Source organism: Poecilia reticulata, linkage group LG19, assembly GCF_000633615.1.
Source record: "Poecilia reticulata strain Guanapo linkage group LG19, Guppy_female_1.0+MT, whole genome shotgun sequence".
Lineage (NCBI taxonomy): Eukaryota > Metazoa > Chordata > Actinopteri > Cyprinodontiformes > Poeciliidae > Poecilia > Poecilia reticulata.
Genome location: NC_024349.1, coordinates 6,453,411 through 6,474,035, shown reverse-complemented (window position 1 = coordinate 6,474,035; position 20,625 = coordinate 6,453,411). Strand labels below are relative to the sequence as shown.

Here is a 20,625-nt window from a genome sequence, read left to right as displayed (position 1 = left end):
TTCTAGTGTTTTATAAGCTTCATCATCAAGATGTTTTTTTTTATTGGTTTGACAATCTGTTTTACAAAGGGAAAAAAATATGGCTAATTGTGCAAAAAAAAAAAAAGAGTAGCTGACATGAAATTTAATCAGAGATAAAAGGCTTTACAAAAACTATTTCAGCAAAAACAGTCAACGAAGGATAAAGTAGCTGTTTTATATGAGGTGACATTTGACGACTGCTGCCAAGCCTGACAAGATGCTGACAAGCAAATCAGAGCAAGAAATGAAATAAAACATAATCTGAGTACCGACAATCTAATATTTACTCTCATCAGTGAGATCATCGACAATTTAAGAATGTGTTTTCTCATCAGTCATCTTTTATAACTCGGTGGTAATGTTTTTGTTTTTACTCAAGAGGACTCCATTTGGCAAGAACAAATGAAAAGCTTGACCAATCTTCCAAGTAAATCCTCCCCCTCTCTTTCTCTCTCTCAGGCAGGAAATATCTCATAATTCATTTATTATTGCCTCAATTAAAAAGTAAAACAATATTGCTTCGGGCTGCACTCATTGCCCAGTTTGCTTGTCAAAAGTTAAATAATTAGTGCAATGGGTGTAGTAGGTGTAACACGTCTAACTTCTCTACGTTGGATAAAGATCCACCATGACGATTATGACTGTGGTCTTAATTCAGATCGCATTCTTTGGGTTTATGTAACCGATTTCAGAGAAATGTGATCCACGCGTCAGTGTGAGCAGTTTACCTGACTGTCCAGGTGGAGGCAGGTCAGAAAGTCCAGACGGGAGACGCATGAGGACAGTTAGCACAGCAGCCTTCCCTCCGAAACATGGCTCCATTGCAACTGGTTTAGGCGCACCCTTAAAAAACAACAAAAGAAAAAACACAAATTAACAGAATTTTAATACTAATCAAGATTTTGTTCTTCTCAATCTAATAATATGGGTAAAAAAAAGTAGTATTTTTGTTCTCGACAGACAGCATCAATAACTGCAATAATGAATTAACAAACAGATTTCTCTGCTGGATCATACACCCTTGCTTTACCAACTAAGTTGAAATCAATTTTACTTTCTGCTCTGGTTCAAGTGATGCTTTTTTTTTTTTTTTAAAGAAACCAGCTGACCAAAAGTCACTCATGTCATCTGATAGAGCTGCTGCATTTAAGTCAAGACGCCCTCCTCCTGAGACAAATGGTTTGATTGGTCACACAACAAAAACACTTGTGTCCCTGTCAGACAGTCAGAGTGCCGAGGCGATGACCTACCCCTCAGACGTAATGGCCAGAACTGCTCGTATCAAGCGTGAAAAACATGTCATCCTGATAATGAATGTCAAGGGTTTCACAGCATGCTTTGGATGAAAGGACAGAAATTGTTGAGAAACGACGTGTCTCTGAATAGAAATGCATTTTTTTCCCCTTTCTCTGCCTGATGGTGTTTAAACAGCAAGTTGAGAGTGAAAATAATAACTTTTAAGTCCCTAGTAGTGTTGATATTTTTAAGAAGATTCTTGTGAAATTTGCTTTGAAAGCCTGATAGTTAGATAAAAGCTAATAAAAACTGAAATAATTACTATAAAACTGAATTCTTGTCTTAATTTCTAGTAAAAGACACATTGCACTTTTGTATCCATCAGACAATTTTAAATGCCATGATCTCAGAAGAACTGCATGTTTTTAAATTTTTGTATTCTCAAACCACAAAATTATAAATGTTGCTCTGTAACCATTTTGATATTTAACAGATCATTACTGCGTTGCACATATATTTGTAAAGCTAAAATAAAAAACGATTGGTGTAAGTCCAATAGGATTCTGAGAATCTGTAGTTTTATTCAGTATTTTCAAAATATGAACAGTTTTAGATTTAAATCAGTTTCCTCTTTAGTCATACAACCAAACTTCTTTCTGCCACCAATGTGTCACACATTTTGGTTAAGATTATTCAAAGCCTATTTAGATATTTTGCATTTGTAACATGGTCATTCATAACTCCAAAGCTCATAAACACACAAGCTCAAACGTGCTAATACATGCAAACACACGACCAAACAGTCGGTATGAGCTCCCTTTCCAGGACTGACAGGTCTCATCAATCAAACTAGCTGTTCATTACTGGTTCCATATGTCGAGTGCCTGCCATTTTGGTCTGCAGTTTGCAGGCCCGAGTCTCTCTGTCCAGCAGCTGCTGTCATCTTGGTCACTAAAAGCGGAGCCCGACTTGGAGGTTTAAGCCAAGCAAGTGAAAAAAATGGGCAAAAAAATTGCTGGGATCTTTTCAAACCAGTTGGAAAAGTAGACATATATGGAGAGATTAGCACTTATGGTTCAGTCACACTGGACCTGAATGTTTCAGTAAGTCGGAAACTTTCTGAGAGACCAACATGGTGAGACAACTTTTCTTGATTGTGTTCAAATTCATTTGAGAAAGTACTCTAAAATGTAGTAGTTAAAGCAGAAACAGAGCAGGCGAAATAAAGCCAATGTCCTCTGTGTCACCAAAAAAAAAAAAGTGCAACAGTTAAGTGGAAGCAGATGTTGACTTATTAGCCGACACAGAGCAGAATTAGGTTGTTTTGAGAGTTCCCCTCCAGATCATCAATCATCTAATACATCTGTAAGTCACCCAAAAGTGCAACTGAATATTTAAAAATGTGTAAACATTCAACTTTTAAATATATTTCTAAAAGTTGAGCTAAAAAACATTTTTGCTCAAAGGTTATGCGACAGTTATCAGATAAATACTTCAACTAATGAGCAATTCTTTATTAAAGTTGCAAGCTGTGGAGCTGCTGCAACAAACGCATCCCAGTTTACGGCTGCAAATAACGTTTCGGCTTTGCCTTTGGATCAAAATGTAATAATAATAATTAAAAAAAACATTCTGAATATTTGTCACATTTCAGAATATTTCCCGTTAGCTTTACACAGATCAGAAAATGTCACTTTGGTGCAAAGGAACACAAAAAAACCTTATGTGATCATAAGCAATCTGGTACTTTTACGTTCTGCCTTCTGTGTTCCTCAAAATTAAGCCATAAAATAAAATGTTAATGAAGTCAGAATTGTCTCTGTCCTCATCCCAGTGGATCAAAAAATAATTTTTATCCTCCAGTAGCATGTAAAACTCTTCTAAAATTTGACAATGTGGGAGAATGTGGCAGAAACACGTGTGTTCTTAAAACAGAACCATGAGGTACGCCACACCAAGAAGGTGTGGACAACATTTTTTTACTAAGATAAACACAAAGCGAGAATCTAACAAAAACAAGAGCAAGAATTCCCGAGAGTTTGCTCCTATCTAAAAAAAAATCTGATTAAAGCGTCAAAAACCCTTAACTGTCTCAAAAAGGTAAAAAACCCTGAACAATTATGCATTTTAATGAAAAGATAAATGGTAATTTAAGCTTTAATTCTTTTGGATGGAATGGATTTAAGGTCCGTTTCTGTTCTGTCTTATTGCTATTAGGAGCATTATTGTGTAACCTTGTTTTGCCAGTAAATAGGTGTGGATTTTTCCAGATTTAAGCATAAAGCCTACACCGATTTTGTTCCCTAAACGTTCTCTAGTGACTGTTAGGCAGTGGTGGAGAAAGTACTCAAAAAATGTACTTAAGTAAAAGTACAAATACACAGACAAAAATGTACTCAAGTAAAAGTCAAAGTACCACATTAACATTTTACTTAAGTAAAAGTAAAAAAGTACTGGTTTTTAAAAATACTTAAGTATTAAAAGTAAAAGTACTTGCTGAATGCATTGCCTAATCACTAATATCATTAAGTGTACTGATATGCCACAGATAAAGCATGTTTTTATTACGTTTACTCTGTAACATAGTTTAGACTTAGATATGTGATTCTATGCATCATAATTTCAGGGATGGAAACATCTCGTCTCCTGTCCTAACATAACATGAACTTCACTTTTTTTGCCACACATTTATTTTGAAAAAAATCCAACTGGCAGAGGAGGACATGGAACCAAGGAGCCTCGTAGCAGAGTTGTAGTCTGGACCACTGAACCCAAGACCAAATCAAAACCAGCACCCCGCGCTACATGACAATAAAATTTAGTGCACCTATCAAAACTGCTTCTCAAATTGATCTGAAAGATTCACTTTCCCACCTAGATATTAAATAATTAGAGCTGAAATAAATTTAACCAGTATCAATTCAAACTCTTCYTCATTCTGTTTTGCTTTCATCTCTGTGCCACAATACACAGAGGTCTCCTGCCATCCCTAAARAAATAACRCCCTGKGCRGTTGCCCATATTGCCAATGTCAGAAATTGCACCATTAAACATAGCAATTAACAACGCTCAACTATGAAYACTGTCCAAGGCCCAATAAGCAACAAGTAACCAAGCAGGAGGAGCACCGTGACTGTTCTCATCCTCCCTCCTGCTGCAATGTCTTCCACCACGACAGGTGACGAAAACAAAGAGCAATGAGCATGCTCTGTGTTCCTACGTTCTTGTCTTATTTATTGACCAATTAAATATAAAGATATTTTAATGAAATAGCTACTGCAGTGTACGCAGAGCATTACAAGAACAAAGAACGGCTCTCAGTGAGGCTTCAGTACTATAGGACTTGGTCAAGATCCGTCYAGAAGAATCGGATCGTCCATGAATGTCATATTACAATATTGCACTTTGGTCACAGCGTTGTCCCATATCTGCGACATGTCAGTCATCGCAGATGCAACATGTGTCTCAGTCAATACAGCTAGCTTTGCTAGCATCACGTCCACGGAGCTTACCTTTCTTAAAGCTTTCCTTCCAAGTGACGTTAAAAATTGGACAAAGTCCCCACCGTCTGTGAAAGCGAAGCGCTGCTGATTTTACATGTCGCCATATCTTATGATTTATGCAGCGCTATTATATTACTGATGCTCAGAGRAARCCACTGCGCATGTCTTGGAGCTCCGCGTGCGAGTAAAGGGGGAGTCGATGGGTGACAACAGACACTAAGTCATGTTATTGCTTGGATTTTACGGCGCCACCTTAAGTCCCTGAACTTCACATTTTAACGGAAAAAAAAACACAATGCGACTTGGATGTAACGAGTAACGCAACAGTTTTGTAGAAATGTAGTGAAGTAGAAAGTACAGATATTTACTGTATAATGTAGTGGAGTAAAAGTAGAAAGTACCCATTATTAAATATACTTAAGTAAAGTACAGATACACRAAAATTGTACTTAAGTACAGTAACGAAGTACTTGTACTTCGTTACTTCCCACCACTGCTGTTAGGTATGCCGTTTAATGTGGCTCACAAAAAACACTTGAGATATTTATGAGAAGGCTAGAATAGATCAAACACCATACAAACCTACATTAGAGTGACAAGTATGCAATTAAAACTACACTTTAATCAAGAAAAAAACTGGCAGTTTCCAGCAGCATTCTGATCCAGACGGCGCGATGCACTCACAGAGCCGAGAAGCATTGTTTTTCCTCCTCTTTTTCGCTTTACATTGCCCTTCAAAACACCATAATGCTGTGTGAGTACCACTCAGCAGAACGCTCGGCGCTAATGTGTTGCCTCTTTGCAGGTTGCCACAGTGATTTTATTTCTTGCAGGAGCAGGTGACACAGAGCCCGAACCAGGCTGAGAAATCACCACCGGTCCCTCAGATCTTATTTTGGGGACGTATCTCTTCATCTTACTTTAAACCAAGCAATATAGCATATAGCCTGGAGCCCTATGTTGGACTTGGAGCCAGACATTCCCATTAGTTTGAGAAGTATGAACAAAACAGGACTGACTGGACAGTACGGTTTAATTCCAAACAGAGATATATGAGAGAGAAAGTGACAGTAATAAATGAAAAGAGACCAATTTTGGAGCAAATCAAGGCAAAAAAAAGAAGAAAAAAAACTGAAGCAGTTTGAATACCTCAAAGAAATCATCACTGATTTCTTTTTGACATGACAAATGGGAAAAAAATTATTTGGATGACTTCATTATAGTAGCTTTTAATTATGTAGAATTAAAGTAATAACACATTTTCTATCTCTTTAAAAGAAAAAGTAGTCCAGGGTGTACAAGTTGAATATTGTTGCTATTTCTACATTTTGCATTTTGTAAATCAAGGTAAAAAAACCCAAAAAAAACCGCATACAATAAAAATGTTGCACGAAATGTGGGATTTAGACTCACATCAACCAAAGGCTGCAGGACTTCTGTTAGCTCTCCTCTGGCATCCAGCGAAACGGCGACGGATGCAAATGGACGACTGGCCATCTGCTGGCGCTCTCTCATCAGCTGCTGCAGAAACAAACAGATGAAACGTGAACAAAACACAGCAAACGTGATATTAAACATTTAACACATGTTCAGTGCCGTTAATACAAACACTTCACCAGAATTACAACACCAGCGCTACATTACTATGATCGCTTAACGATTTTTCTCCAAAGAGCTTCAAGTTAAAGATGAAACACTCTTTTTTTTCCAATTAGCGAAGCAAGATCACTGTTAATTGTTTTGTGTTTGTTTGGTGGAATTTAAGACTAAAACAGATGGATATGAGAAAAACAAACATTTATGCACAACATTAATTTGCTTGGCAGCTGCTTCTCCTTGAGGAGAAATGAAGAGTTCCTGCAGAGTCTGGAAAAGCATAGGAAATGAAAATATGATCAGGGGAAAATATTCCTAATTTCAGACTTTATTCTTTTTGTCCAAGTGTTGGATCCATCCATCTTGTGTTCTCCTCTTCGTTCCTTATTTTCTACATCCCTCCTCCCTTGCCACCTTTATTGCTTCCTTGTTTCCCCATCTGCTTTCCTTGCATTTTCTCTCTTGCATCCTACTTATGTTGCTTCTTTCTCTCCTTCCTTCCCAGTGCACTACCTCCATTCCTTATGTACTTCTACTCTTCCTTCTATTTACCTGACTTTTCTTCATCCATTTCTCGTCTTTTTTGTGTTGTTCAAAATTTTTAATAAAATAATCAGTCATTTGTTCTTTCTCTTCCACTCGTGCAAAGTGACAAGCAAATCTGAAGGCGTTCTCAGATCCCCGATCTGAATAAATCTTTAGACAGATTTCAAATGAGTTGCGCAATTAAGGCGGCAAAAAACCTCAAGTGGAGAAACATTTGCAACATAAATAAATGAAAATATCACATGAAAAAGCAGAAGAAAATAGAAAACAAATTTTCAACAAAAGAAATTGTAAAATTGCCTGGTTTTACACAATATTCACACCACCAATCATTCTGACCAAAATCCCCCCAAACTCCCAAATTTAGTAGCTACTAAAATGCAAAAGGGGACATTAATAAATATGTACTTTTCTTAACCCCACCAACACACTGAATCGATATATAAAATTAAAACTAAGAGTAGTAATTGACTGGTTAACTACAGGAGAAGTGTGATTAGGTATCTGGATCACATGGAGACATGATTTCTGTTGCCTAAATTGAGCAGAAAATGCATTTTTCCCCAACTAATCAATACTGTACAACAGCTAATGCCACACTATCATCAGCAGCGCACCGGCTGATCAATATCTAAACAGGCACCAAGGACATGACTGATTGGTATTGGGTTTGAGATGAGCTTAAGCGTGGTGCATTAAGATCTAATTGTATTTCAGATCACTAAAACCCTTTAGTAAGTTTTTTTTTAATGATGATTCTCATTACTGGTGCTTCTTCTGGACCTCTCCAAGTATCATTTACAATGAACACCAGCAAACAATTACATTTCAAAGATGTGTAAAGTGAAATTGTACAAAAAAGCGAAACTCTGGAACGTCTATTTTTTCCTAAGCAAATAATCAAAAACAGATTTGATCATATTTTCAGATAACACATTGTATTCAAATTGGATTTAATCAAAGACCATAGAAATGCATCGAATCCTTTGAATGTATATTTATTTACATAATTTTTACCTCCTTAGCTCAATTCTATAGTTTGTAAATTGAGTTTTTCATTTCTAACAAAATGTTCAAAAATGTTGGAATTTTCTCAAAACGCACATTGGTCCCTTGAGTTAAAGTTTGTGAAAAATAAATAAATATATTATCATTTGCCAAAAAAAATCTGAAAATGTGGTTAAAAAGCTAAAAGTATCACCGCCTACTGGGATGGATTGTGACAGAAAAGTGCAACAAGTTATTTGTTTTTGCACTTATTTTTCTGTAGACAATTCAAATTAATGACCTACAAATAACGGGTCAACATAAACATTATCTGGTGCCTAAATTAAATTGAAAAAGTTTAATTTAAAACATTTTTTAGGTTATATAACAGGACAGACTGACCTGAAAAATGTGGGGATTCTATCTAGACCAGTGGTTCTTAACCTTTTTTGAGGTACTGAACCCATCAGATTCATATGCGCATTCACTGAAACCCTTCTGTAGTGATAAATAAAATTATTTTTTTTCCAAATTCAAGACATATGGGTGACCCAACTAGACCCTAGTTGGGTCACCCATATGTCTTGAAGATCACCAAGTCTTCTTAAAAGGTAGAGTCTCTGAGAACAGTTCTTCAAAATATACAAAATATAGTCATTGTTTTCAGCAAAGTTGAGCTGACTGTCCAGGAACGACCCAAGGTATTTAAAATCTGCCACAGTGTCAACAGGTTGGCCATCGAGACAAACTGGAACCACTTTAAGGTCTTGTTTAGATCATTTAATTAGCTCTACATTCTTAAGAGAATGAAAAATTAATAATAAATAATAAAGACTTGTGGTATTCTGATTTAGTGTTACCACCCCCACGCCACTAGAGGCAGTAGCAATCCTGAAAAGATGCGACTAAGGAGCAGATTTAGAAGTAAACCGAAAGCTACAGAATTTGGTAAAAACTGTGAGCTTTGCTGAAGTAATTAAAGACACAAGTTCAAATCCATGCTGAGAGTGGAGCTCCTTCAATCAGTGCTCCTCCGCAGCTCTGATTGGCTAAGCAATGTAACGTGATCCTCTGCAGCAAGTGATGGCAAAGCACCGCGTCATCACGACTTTACACAAGTGTGTCTTTACCTCCGCGGCAGAGGCTCCGCCAAACCCCTGAGACCGACTCATCGAACCCCTGGGGTTCGATCGAACCCAGGTTAAGAACCACTGGTTTAGACAGTATTGAAAATATAATATGGCAAACATGTCAGTATTATCAATAAATGTTGCATGGTGTAAAAGGTTAATAATGATTTGTATTTACCATTTCAAACCTTAGAAATAATGAATTTAGTTGTAAATTTCTGCCTCAAAAAGTTTTTCTTAAAGACTTTCCCACACTCAGTATAAATAGATCAACTTTAATAAGAATGTGGTTTTTAGGCTCTTACAGTCTCATTCCTGAACACAACGTTCTCCTTGAGGTTGGACTGACCCTGACAATTCTCATCACTGGACCCCCAACCTTTAACACGGAGCATAATTTAGTATTCATTGGTCTGGCTGTTAATTAGCAAAAAATATTAAGAGGTCTAGAGAGGTTGACAAGTGAAAAATGAACAGGTGAGAAAGTGACCACCTGAATCAGTGTCTAGGTGTTTATCAAAGACAAATGGCAAAAAGACAAAGTCAGGCTATTATAATGACTCTTTTTGCTCTGCAATTCTTCAGTAGCAGCCATAAGTTAGACATCTTAAGTAATTTATGGTTTTATATTAAAATACAGATCTGTACTGAAACATTTTAACTCAAAAATATTTTGTTGATCCCAAAAACAAATTAAATGATTAAATAAGAATTCCAAATGCAATCAAATGTATCACAGCTTCAACTATTTCAGCTAATGTCTTTAGAAATAACCTCTGATAGCTTAAGGGTCTCACATATTTCCTTCAAAGTGTCAAAATCAGCTTTAACTTATGTGGATGTTTGAGGAAAATTGCGTCATTTTGTCTGTAGAGAGGCGCCCCCGTCCCCTTCGACAGAGCTCTGTGCAAAGTGACGTGTGATTGGTCAGATGGTTGTTGCCATGTTTTATGCAGAAATGCGCTCAGACAACCATGTTAATATTTTGTTTCAACTAGACAGCTTCCACTATGTGTTTTTTGTATCCAAAGGAGACACAAGAGAGGTGAGGACTTGTGTACATTTGAACAGTTCCTTACTAAACTACTAGACCTGCCACGATAAGAAATTTTGCCAGACAATAAATTATCCCAGAAACTATTGCGATAAACGATAATATTGTTGTTTTGAGACTGTTATCAAGTAATAGTAATAACGAAAGAATAATGTAAGAACACTTTCTCAAAGGTCAATAAACTTTATGGACATTTAAACATTTGAACTGGAAGACATTTTCAAAACCCAAAATATATTAAAACAATAGAAACAACAGATAAAATGAAGTCTCTGTAGACAAAATAGTCTTTCAAAAAAGGAAAAGTTGAGACCAAAGCACCAGACTGAAGACCAGTTTTGGTAGAAAGAGAGAAGAAAAAAAAAAAACAATAAATCAAGCAAATGAAAATCACTGAGTTTGTTTTAGTTTATCGTGCAATCAATTGATTTACTGTTTATTTCGACAGGCTTAAGTAAAACCAACAAATGGCTAAAACTAATGGATAGAAGTCGAGACATTGTTGAACACTGAGAAAGCCATCTGCAGAACATTGAGGCCCTTTCACCATGACTGTTTTGTGAAAATCAAAACAGAGGATGCAGGGAGGTTGGGGTGTCCCCCAGGTAGTCTGCGCCAAAAACTGCAAATGCGTCCCACTACCACGTAACTGAACTGTTCAGCTTCAGATGAATGTGGGATACGTTACCCTCCATGTGTGGGGTGTGAATAACTATCAAATTATCTATTATGTGATTACTTTAACGTAACATTTCTAAAGTAAAAATAATTCATTGGTCTTGTGCACTTTTAGAATGTGAAGTACAAGTCAAAATCATCCAAATAACTGAAATATACCCTTGAAACGCTCTTTTCATGTGATGAATCTATACGAGTTTAACTTTCTAAAAGGAGTCAATGGAATAAATATTTTTATTGACATTCTGGTTTATTTAGATGCACCTACATCTTAAATGTTAAGCCTTTACTTAATCTAATGTGCCAACAAATATAATTAAAGCATTTCGGAGACTCCACTCAGTGCCGTGGAAACGTATCGGTACATGGTGAATAAGTGGAAAGTGGTGCTGCTTTGTTCAATCTGAAAAACCTTCCCTCAGGGAGGTAGGACTGGAAAAAAAAAAACAGCACCCACATGAAATTGACATTGATCACCTGATTGATTTTTCCTTTTTTAAACTTTATATCTGATGCCCGATGTTAAATTGTTGTACATCTCTGCCATTAAACATCAAAACCGACAATACAAAACCGATAGATTTGAGCTGCTGGGTCACAATGGGTCAAAATGAAAAATGTTGCCCTTTTCAAAAAAGATAAACGCAGGGCGGGGGGGCCCGGCGAGGTTGTTCCAAAACAAGAAAACAGCTCAAGGCTTATTACGGTTTCCAGCACAAAAAGCTTCAAATCCAACAACATTCATCCTAAATGTCAGATAGCAGTAATGTTATTTATCATGTTGCAGAATTCATTTTAACGCAGCAAAGCACAAGATGGGAGCAAGAGCAAAGTCTAGCACCTGCCGTCAGAAATGTGCCAAGAAAGCAGCGGTTAAAAAGGGCCAGCACAATACCTGAGAGACTGGAAATGAATGCTAAGTTAATGACAAAAGGCAAGGCTGAACTCTGTAAAACCAATTAACGTTTATGCAATGACAGACTGATTTTGTCTAGAGTACAAGCTGGAGCCATTCACAGTTTTGATAAGGGTGGGCTTGCAGCGCATTGCTATGCAACTTGATTAATTTGGCAAGTGAGGGCATGAATTATCTGTCGAGTGAATACAACATTTTGTTCCCTTCATTGGACTGTATGAAGGGGTGGGTGTCATCCCGCCTCCGAGCGCATTTCACACCGATGCAGGTCACTCTGTCCCTTTCAAAGATCACCGGTTATACCCACAGGCTGGCTCCTTTAAAGTCAAACAATACATAAACATGCGGTCAAATGTACATACACCAGTGCTTTCCTCATAGCAAATACGTCAGAGGCAATTTACACCCTGCATGTGGCCCCTTGTTGGACAGTCTGAACACGTACTGCGATTAATGGACTTAAGATAACCAGATGAAGATATCCAGTGGTGTCCTGCCACACTTTTCAAAGCTGATATGACACTGGAAAGGCTGAGGTGTTCTGTGGGGGCTAAGATATCAAATTCAGGAGCAGAATATTAATTAACGGGCCCAATTTCAATGTAAAGCGAGGGGCTAAATGGTGAAACAAAACATTTTCAAGGGCAACTTCTGAAGGATCCAAAAAGGTGCTAAATTATTTTGCACTTAAATGTTAATCTTGACAAAGAAGAACGAGTGAGCTAACTTGACGCTCAAAAAGGATTAGGAGGAAGATGATCTTATTTGAGTCCTAATTGTCCTCAGGGGGACATTCAAGCATGAAAGCAAGCATTTACTTTAAGTCTGTAGAAATAAATAACAAAAAATACCTGGATTTGAAGATTTGGGAGTGAAGAGTTTAGACTAGCTGGTTTGTGAAAAAGTATTTCCACACTAACAGATTTCTTCTTTTGTTTTTGCTGCTTTTATTTTCTTATTTTTCCTACACAGTTAGGACCAAAATGATTAATTCCCAGTAATCTTATCACTTGATAAACACCATTCTTCTGTCTGGAAAGGATTTAGATGTTTGCTAGAATATACAAAAATATCCCATAGATTTCAGCCACAAAAAAAAAGTTTCTATGTTCAATTTACGATATATTGAAAAGATTTAAAATAAATGACTCATTTCCATTGCAGATTATGAGCGTCTGGAAAATGCCAGGGTTATTCTATACCATAATGATCATCCTGATTATTTGGGGACAACAGATTTCATCAAATTAACATGGCGAGTGAAGAGTTTTGCCCAACGACAGCAAGAAAGCACAGGATTGAACAGGCAACTCACCGCTTGCGGGACAAACCCCTGCCACTGTCGCCACAGTTGTAGAAAGAGGAGCAAAACGACTCCCAGTTGAGAAAATAAAAAAGGCACAAGTATTGACCCCTGAGGCCTCCCACAAGTATAAAAGGTCAAAGAGACACAACAAAACCAGGCAACTAAAAATAAAACCTCTTAAGAACTACACCAGATACCAACAGAGATGCAAGGACACTTATCAAGTAGAACGGGGGATTTAACGGACAGCAAGTATTCACAATATTTAAGATGGAGATAAACAACACGGTGAAGTTAGTCGGCCATTTCAATTCTGGCTCTGAATGCCCCAGAAATAGCCAGCTAAACGATAAAGAAACATCAAGTCCTCTATTAGGAGAACCAAAAGGACACAGCAATCCTGGAAGTCGTGCTTTCGTAATAATTCTCCACCAATGCATTGATGAGACTATACCGAGTAAATAATAAAGCCTTTGAAAATACAAACAACCCATCACCACTGAGCATCACAGTTGATTTTAAAAGGTACGTCTTCGCATGTGTGTAAAAGACAGAGGAGCTGCATTAGATAAATCCATGTTTGTGTGTGTGTAACATCTTTGCAGCTCTCTCTTGTAAAATGTCAGCGCACCCCTCCTTTCTGTTTTCCCCCACAGGTAGCGTCAAAGAGGTCAGCCTTTGTCCTCCTATGTGGCATTTAGAGCTGTTGTGTCTTCCTCCCTGTGGTCCCTGTTTAAAATCCAAGTCCCATCACTTAACTTCAACCAAAATTATCCAAATTAACCGGCGCACCTCTGTTATCATGTCCCTTTAAACCCTAGACAAAAAAAATAATGCCTTTATCTAATTATTGTTGTGGTGTGGAGGACATCTGGCTCGTTGGAGATAAAAAGTAATTCAAGGAATTGCTGTGTGGTTTCTAGAAACCCTTCAAAATTGTCCTCTATTCACAGCCAATTTTCAGAAATAGAATTTGAAATGACTGCTTGCTTAACTAGAGATCTTCCTAATGAAAATCTTACAGGACAAAAACCCAACCCCAAAGAAAATGTGCTTCAAATTCAAGTCAAACACAATCCCTAATTACAAATACCTTTAGCACCAGGAAGCCAGTTACAAAAAACATTTCATCAGATGCCCAAATGCCCCATAGCTTGATCACAGTTTCATTATCAGCCCAGCAGTTTCTGAAAGCCTCATTAAAACTCATTCATTCCATGTCCTTACAGAAGATGGGGGCTCAAATGGCCCCAGGATGAAACTTTCCATCCCTCATTTCACCAAGACCCATAAATACAAAGACACAGTGAAGAAGAATCAGGGAACCATTTAGTTTACAAGAAAAACAAAGCTGTCAAGGCTCAGTCGGCTCGTTCATAAACTATCACCATCAGCTCATCTATATGTCTGGGTAAGCAGACAAACTGTGCATTCATTTTACTGTAAGCAATTAAACAACAAGCAGATGGCCTGGTTAGCACTAAAACCTCCTCAGATTGACCGTCTATTAAATGAACCCTAAAGGGTCCTGTAAGGATCTCTATAAGTGATTTTACCAATTCTTGTATTACGGAAGAGTGGCTTTAAAGATTGCAACACGTGAAGTAGTTTAAAATCTATTTGCAAAGCTAAAGTACAACTTGAGCGGTGAAGGGCAACCTCTAGGCTGCCGTAGCTTTCAGGAAAAGGTTACCAACACAGATTCTGAACACAATGTTTCTTTAAAAGTAGGCCAACTGAAAATGCCACACCAGAGCTGTAGAAAACTGTGTCTTAGTAAAGTGTTGATGTCAAGGATACGGCTAAGTCCAAAGTTATTCACATCCCGGGCACATTTAGACATAAAGTGTTATTTTACTTTTACCAACATGTCTCTTCTGACTGGAAGTCACATTAACGTCTTGGAAGTTGCTCAGCGTCCCAAAGTTAATCTGGTAGAGTGTCAATGTGGGGAACTAAAGATTAGGGTGGTGGAAAAGAGACCTTACAACCTCTGAGACGTTGAACCAGAAAAAATTGATTGCTAAGAATGATGTTTTTTTTGACATGACATTTTTAAATCAAATTTAGCAAACCCAACCAAAAAAATAATAAAAAATCCACAATTTTTGCAAAACAATGACATGTTTTATTATCTTGTTTTATAATCCAAAATTACTTCAACAGGGAAGTTATGGTCTGGTTTAAAGTCAGACGTCGACCATATATGTCTAAATTACGTAAGTAGATGATTTTTACCTGTAAATATTTTTTTTATGATCAAACTAAAAAAGAGATTTCAGGGATGCTTAAAAACCTTTCCCAAACAATCTGCAAGGACAAGCCGAAGTTTTGCAACTGAACAAAAAAGACTTTGCTCTGAAGAATAAAAATTGTAATGTGGAACAAAAAAGGAGTTATGGTTGATTTAGTCCTGATCTAAATCAACCATCCAGACTGACGAGTCCATCAGGGTAAAGAAAAGCTCAAGATGAGGTGCTGAACTCAAAATTAAAAAACTTTTTCTATCAATGTCTCTTTTTCTTTCCTCACTGGGAGATGAAAATTCCACAATTCATTGGTCTTAAATTGTGAATGAAGAGTTCAGGGAGCATTAGAGATCATTTTCACACATGGATTCTTCCCAACAAAATCCAGAATTTAATCACTTTTAAAAACCTTTACGAAGAAGTTCAACTGAGCTGTAACAAGGCAAGCTTTCTGAGAAAAGATGCATCTAAATCTGTCCTTATGGTGCAACAAAAAAGGGCACAATCAAACGCAACAGGGATCAAACATTGACATTTTCTTTGACCCAGTAAAGTAGGCTGTTTTTTCTTTCTTTTTTTTTCTTTTTTTTGGTCAACTAAAGAACAGATCACAGAAATAAATGTCCAAAACAGAAACAAAAATAGAGACCATCTGCTGTCATTACATTTTATTGACTCTTAATTTTTTTGGATAGGCATGAGTCAGAGACACAGCAGTAATCATTTTTGTTTATTTTCAATAAATCAATTAGGGGGATATTAAATTCTGATCCCCTAATTATTAACGTCATTCCCAAAGTAGAAATGAATTGTGAGAGCTTCATTAACAGACTACAGGTCATGCAGAGAGATCAAAATTAAATTCCTGCTGTTAAATACCCAACAGCACACAGGAGAATAGCAGATTCAACCCCAAAGAGATGGAAATTACCATCAGTTCAGAAGCAGGAAATGTTTCCAATGCGGTTTCAGATTAAGAGCAGGAAGGTGAATTTGCATTCCGCCTCTCCTTCATTTTCAGAACAGAATTCTTCTGACCTACTTTTATAATTTCCACTGCCAATCACCACATCTTTTCATCCCAAAATCCTTTTCATTCCACCACTGAATATTAATCATTAATATTTCGGCTCCTTTTTCATCCCTACTGTCTGCTTGGCTCCCATTCCTTTCCACTAAATGTAAACCCACACTGGGCTTGAATAATTATCCACTTTCAACGAAAGTATTTGACAACATAATTGATCCAATTGTAGAGCACAAGATTTTGCTGGCAGCTAATCAAAACTTTCTTTAGCAGTGGTCAAAGGCTTTTAATGAGATATAAGACCTTTTTAAGACTCAATTGTCCTGGCCGACTAAAACACACACACTAGACTCTTTGCTTTAAATATTTTTCAAATCCCAAATGTTAATCACAAACATTTAAGTCTACTTTTCAATATGGTTGCCATGCATTATGGGTTAGTATGGGATACTGGCAAACCTGAATGAGTTACACCAGTTCATTTGGAGGAACACAGCAACATTTCTGCAAATCATGATGATCCCTCATAAAATGTGACCCAAATCATACATTTAAAAGGTAATGCTACCAAATACCAATAAAACGTCTGTTAACTTCCTAAATTTGAAGAAAGTTCATAAAGTTTTCCCTGAAAATTATTTAACAAATGGAAATATTTTTGGGATCTCACCTAAAACAGAAAGAGTTTAGTCTGATTTCATGCGAGTCTAAGAAAAAAAGCCAGGCTGTTGGCTCAAGAGGGTGAAATTTGTGTGTCATATCATCTTTCCGTAAAAAAGAAAAGGGCTAGGTGAAAAAGATGCCAATTTTAACATTCATAATGTATCAACTTTAGCTACAATTCCTCACATATTCAGTTCAGCATCCGACTTAAACATAAATGGCCAAGACTGCCAAACATGTTTAATAAACTCAGCTGGAAAAATACAAAATTATATGTATATTCAATTCATTTTAAAATGACTAATCTGCAGACTTGCATTCACTCACACGAGTTTCATAGGAGTGCCTTAAAGGTAATTACTCAGTTCTGCTTTAAACGTCATGGACTTACTTCTCTGCGTCGTGACGCCCAGCAGGTCTGTTTGATCTTCCACACCACTGCTGCCACCAGGAGCAGAGACAGAAAGCAACTGGGATGGAAAAAAGAAGAAAAAACAAGCAGGATTACAACTGAATCAAAATATGTCTCCTTTAATTTAGTTAGCCATTTTTAAAATAGAAAACTTGGATCCATAATAAAGCAGACTGGAGCTATTGGAGGTTTGTTTTTGAACTTCTACCTTTATACATTTTGGCTGATCTGAAGAAAGCATGCCATTAAACAAAATCTGAAAGGAATACGAGACAAATTTGAGGAGGTAGAACTTTAAAAATCCTCAGACTGAAATATTTTGGCCGATTACTTCGATTAATAACCCAACACTGTGATCATTAGTCAAGGGAAAGTCAGCAAGATTTAAGCTGATCTGGGAGGGGAAAATTGACTGATTGAGAGCTTCCACTTCATTATCCTTTTGACATATTATGTCAGGATGATTATCCACTAAAGAGGCGGTTTTTTAAGAGCTGGTTAGAATGGTGCAGTTTGAGTTTTACATTAAATTTCTCAAAAACAGATTTTTTTTGTGGATAAAACTGTCTATATTAGATTTCTGCTATCAAATTCGAATCAATCCAAAAACAGAAAATGTTGTTCCTTTAGTAACATAGTGGGTATAGGAAAAATTATGGGGCTTGAAAAAATAATGGTATTAAAATCACAAAGATTTCGATAGTAGATCAATAGAATAAAGCCACAATGTTATAATATTCAATAGATTTTATTTAAAACTAACACAAACACATTACGTAATATGATGGATTATTATAGCAGCTGGGTCATTTCTGCTTTTATTAAAGGCATTGCGGTAATACTTTATTTGAATGGGGGTGAATAAGACTGTCATTATATTGTCATAAACCTGACATAACATGTCATGAACATGAATAAGCCTTCATGAATATTTATGACTGTTGTCATAAAGCGTCATTCGTTAAATTATAACACTTTTAATACAAAGTTAACATTATTCAAAATGTCTGTTATGACAACTTGACATTAACCAAGAAATCATTATTGTTTAAACTTTACCTTTAATAACATAAAGATGCCTAATTTTTAAAGTGCAATCAGTAATACATTTATAATAAATTTATATCAGTAATGATTTCTTGGTTAATGTCAAGTTGTCATAACAAAGACATTTTGAATAATGTCAACTTTGTATTAAAAGTGTCATAATTTACTGAATGACGCTTTATGACAACAGTCATAAATATTCATGAAGGCTTATTCACGTTCACGACGTGGTTATGTCATGTTTATGAAAGTGTCATGTCAGTCTTATTCACCCCCCTTCAAATAAAGTGTTACCAGCATGGTTTTATTTTTTCATATTTTTTGGACAAATACTGTGAAATCGCATTAAACGTCATGACAGATGAAAATCTCAAACTAGCCCATGCTTATACACCTAAACATCTTATTCTTCTCCATCACGTCACAGAATAAAAAAAACAGACATGAAATTGTTCTGAATGTCCGGAGACCCAGTTTAATGGCCGTCGTCCCAGCACTGCCCTCGTGTCTTTAGAGATGTGCTGCAGTTTTGTCATGTACACACCGGTAAAATGAGCAAACATCTCAACTCACAGGAGCCAGACAACCATCTCCGATGTTACGAGCCAGTTTGTTTGGTATGTAAACTTCAGGTCGCCACGTGTTCTAGATGTGTTTGATCAGATGTTTGAACAAGGTGATAACAGTGAAGATCAGCAAAAAAACCGGAGCTCAGATCTGCCGCTTCAGTTAAACATTTTATTTCAGTGACTCCACACAAAAAGAAGCATCTGCTCCCTTAAGGGCTTCTTATCAGATGCAAACAATTCAAGAGGCCTCTTAAAATGATAAATCACAAGCAAAAAAAAACATTTATGGTATTTTTCTGGGTTATAATGACTCAGTAACAGAATAATTTAAAGACGAAATACGCATTTTGTGCGCACACCCATCCTAAAATGTTTTGATTTTTAAAAAATGGCTTGATCTCATAGAAGAAAGAAAGAAATGAAAACATTAGAAAAGTCGTGATGTCCGTTCTCTGCTCCTTATCTCTCCTTCAAGGAGCTCTAAAAAACCCTGTGGGGTGATTTGACATTTTGTCATCAGGCTGATTATGTTTCCTGCAGGTTCAAGTCTCCTTAAATCTTCCCTCACATCCACAGACACACTCCGTCACACACACACACACACACACACACACACACACACACACACACACGCACACACACACGCACACACAAAACAGCTCATTAGTGAATCAGTGCTGTTCCTTTTTTCCTGTTTTTTCTTCTTGGGTTTATGGGTCACTGAGAACTGGACAACACAGATACAGACAAAGGCTAAATGGAATTATTATGATCTGCCTTCCAAATGGGAAAAACACAAACACTTCACTGCATTCCTGTGGAAATTAATGCATACAATTAAGTGTGAGGAAATGAAAGACTGAGACTGCGTTCAAAGACTCGGACGGGTGAAGCTTAAAATAAAAAAAGGTATTTGCAGCCTTAAACTGTATGTTTGTTATATGAACACAATGAATAACTACAATAACATATAGATACAAATATTGAATGTTCAGATTTTTTTTTTTATTTGTTGAGTTTTCTGCAACAGAAAATTATAAAGTTGGTTGAACCCGATTTTCTTTTATTTATAGAAAATGAAGATGTTAACTTTTTGTGTAAGAAATGGGAATCACTGCATTTTCAGAGTTTCATCTGAAGCTTCAAAAAGTTATCAAAGCTAATGACAGATGCTACCTGTAAAGGACGTAGCATAAACAAGCCAACCTGTTAACATGTGTCAGTTACTAAAGGTCTTCCAATTCTGTGAACCTCGTTTATGTTTCTTTTAATCTACTTTTGCTAAACTTTGGCTTTCTAATATAACTGGAAACAGATTGGGGCAGATTGTGTGGTTTGGTTGATTTGATCTTTTTGCAGGTTGTCTCCCATATAGCTTGGAAATACAGTTATCTGTGTAACACTGGATTTTTTGTGCCATTGACTCTTATGAATGCAATATCATTGTAATTGTGTTTTTATTGAACCATTTTCATTCCTTAATGTTGGAATATCTTCTTATTTTCATGCTTTATCATTTTCATATACAGTATATTTTCATGTATCGTAAAGCAACCAATTTGCATAACGGAAAGAAACCGTTTTAATACATTTTGATTTTGAATCCAAAGTTTTGGCCCATATTGTAGGAGGAGCAACTTAATTTGCTTTATAAATGTAATATATTCTACAAACAACTCCCCCCC

The 20,625-nt window shown here is 36.6% G+C and overlaps 1 protein-coding gene across 1 annotated transcript in view; it reads right to left on the bottom strand.

Moving 5' to 3' along the window:
- The window catches only part of atrnl1b (attractin-like 1b), a 90,006-nt gene that overhangs the window by 2,752 nt on the left and 66,629 nt on the right, over positions 1–20,625 (bottom strand). Inside the window, exons 19-21 of the mRNA XM_008436729.2 lie at positions 17,304–17,382; positions 6,174–6,281; positions 750–864 (exon numbers count right to left, since the gene is read on the bottom strand). Of these exons, the coding sequence (XP_008434951.1) occupies positions 750–864; positions 6,174–6,281; positions 17,304–17,382 (302 nt within the window). The remainder of the gene's footprint in view (positions 1–749; positions 865–6,173; positions 6,282–17,303; positions 17,383–20,625) is intronic.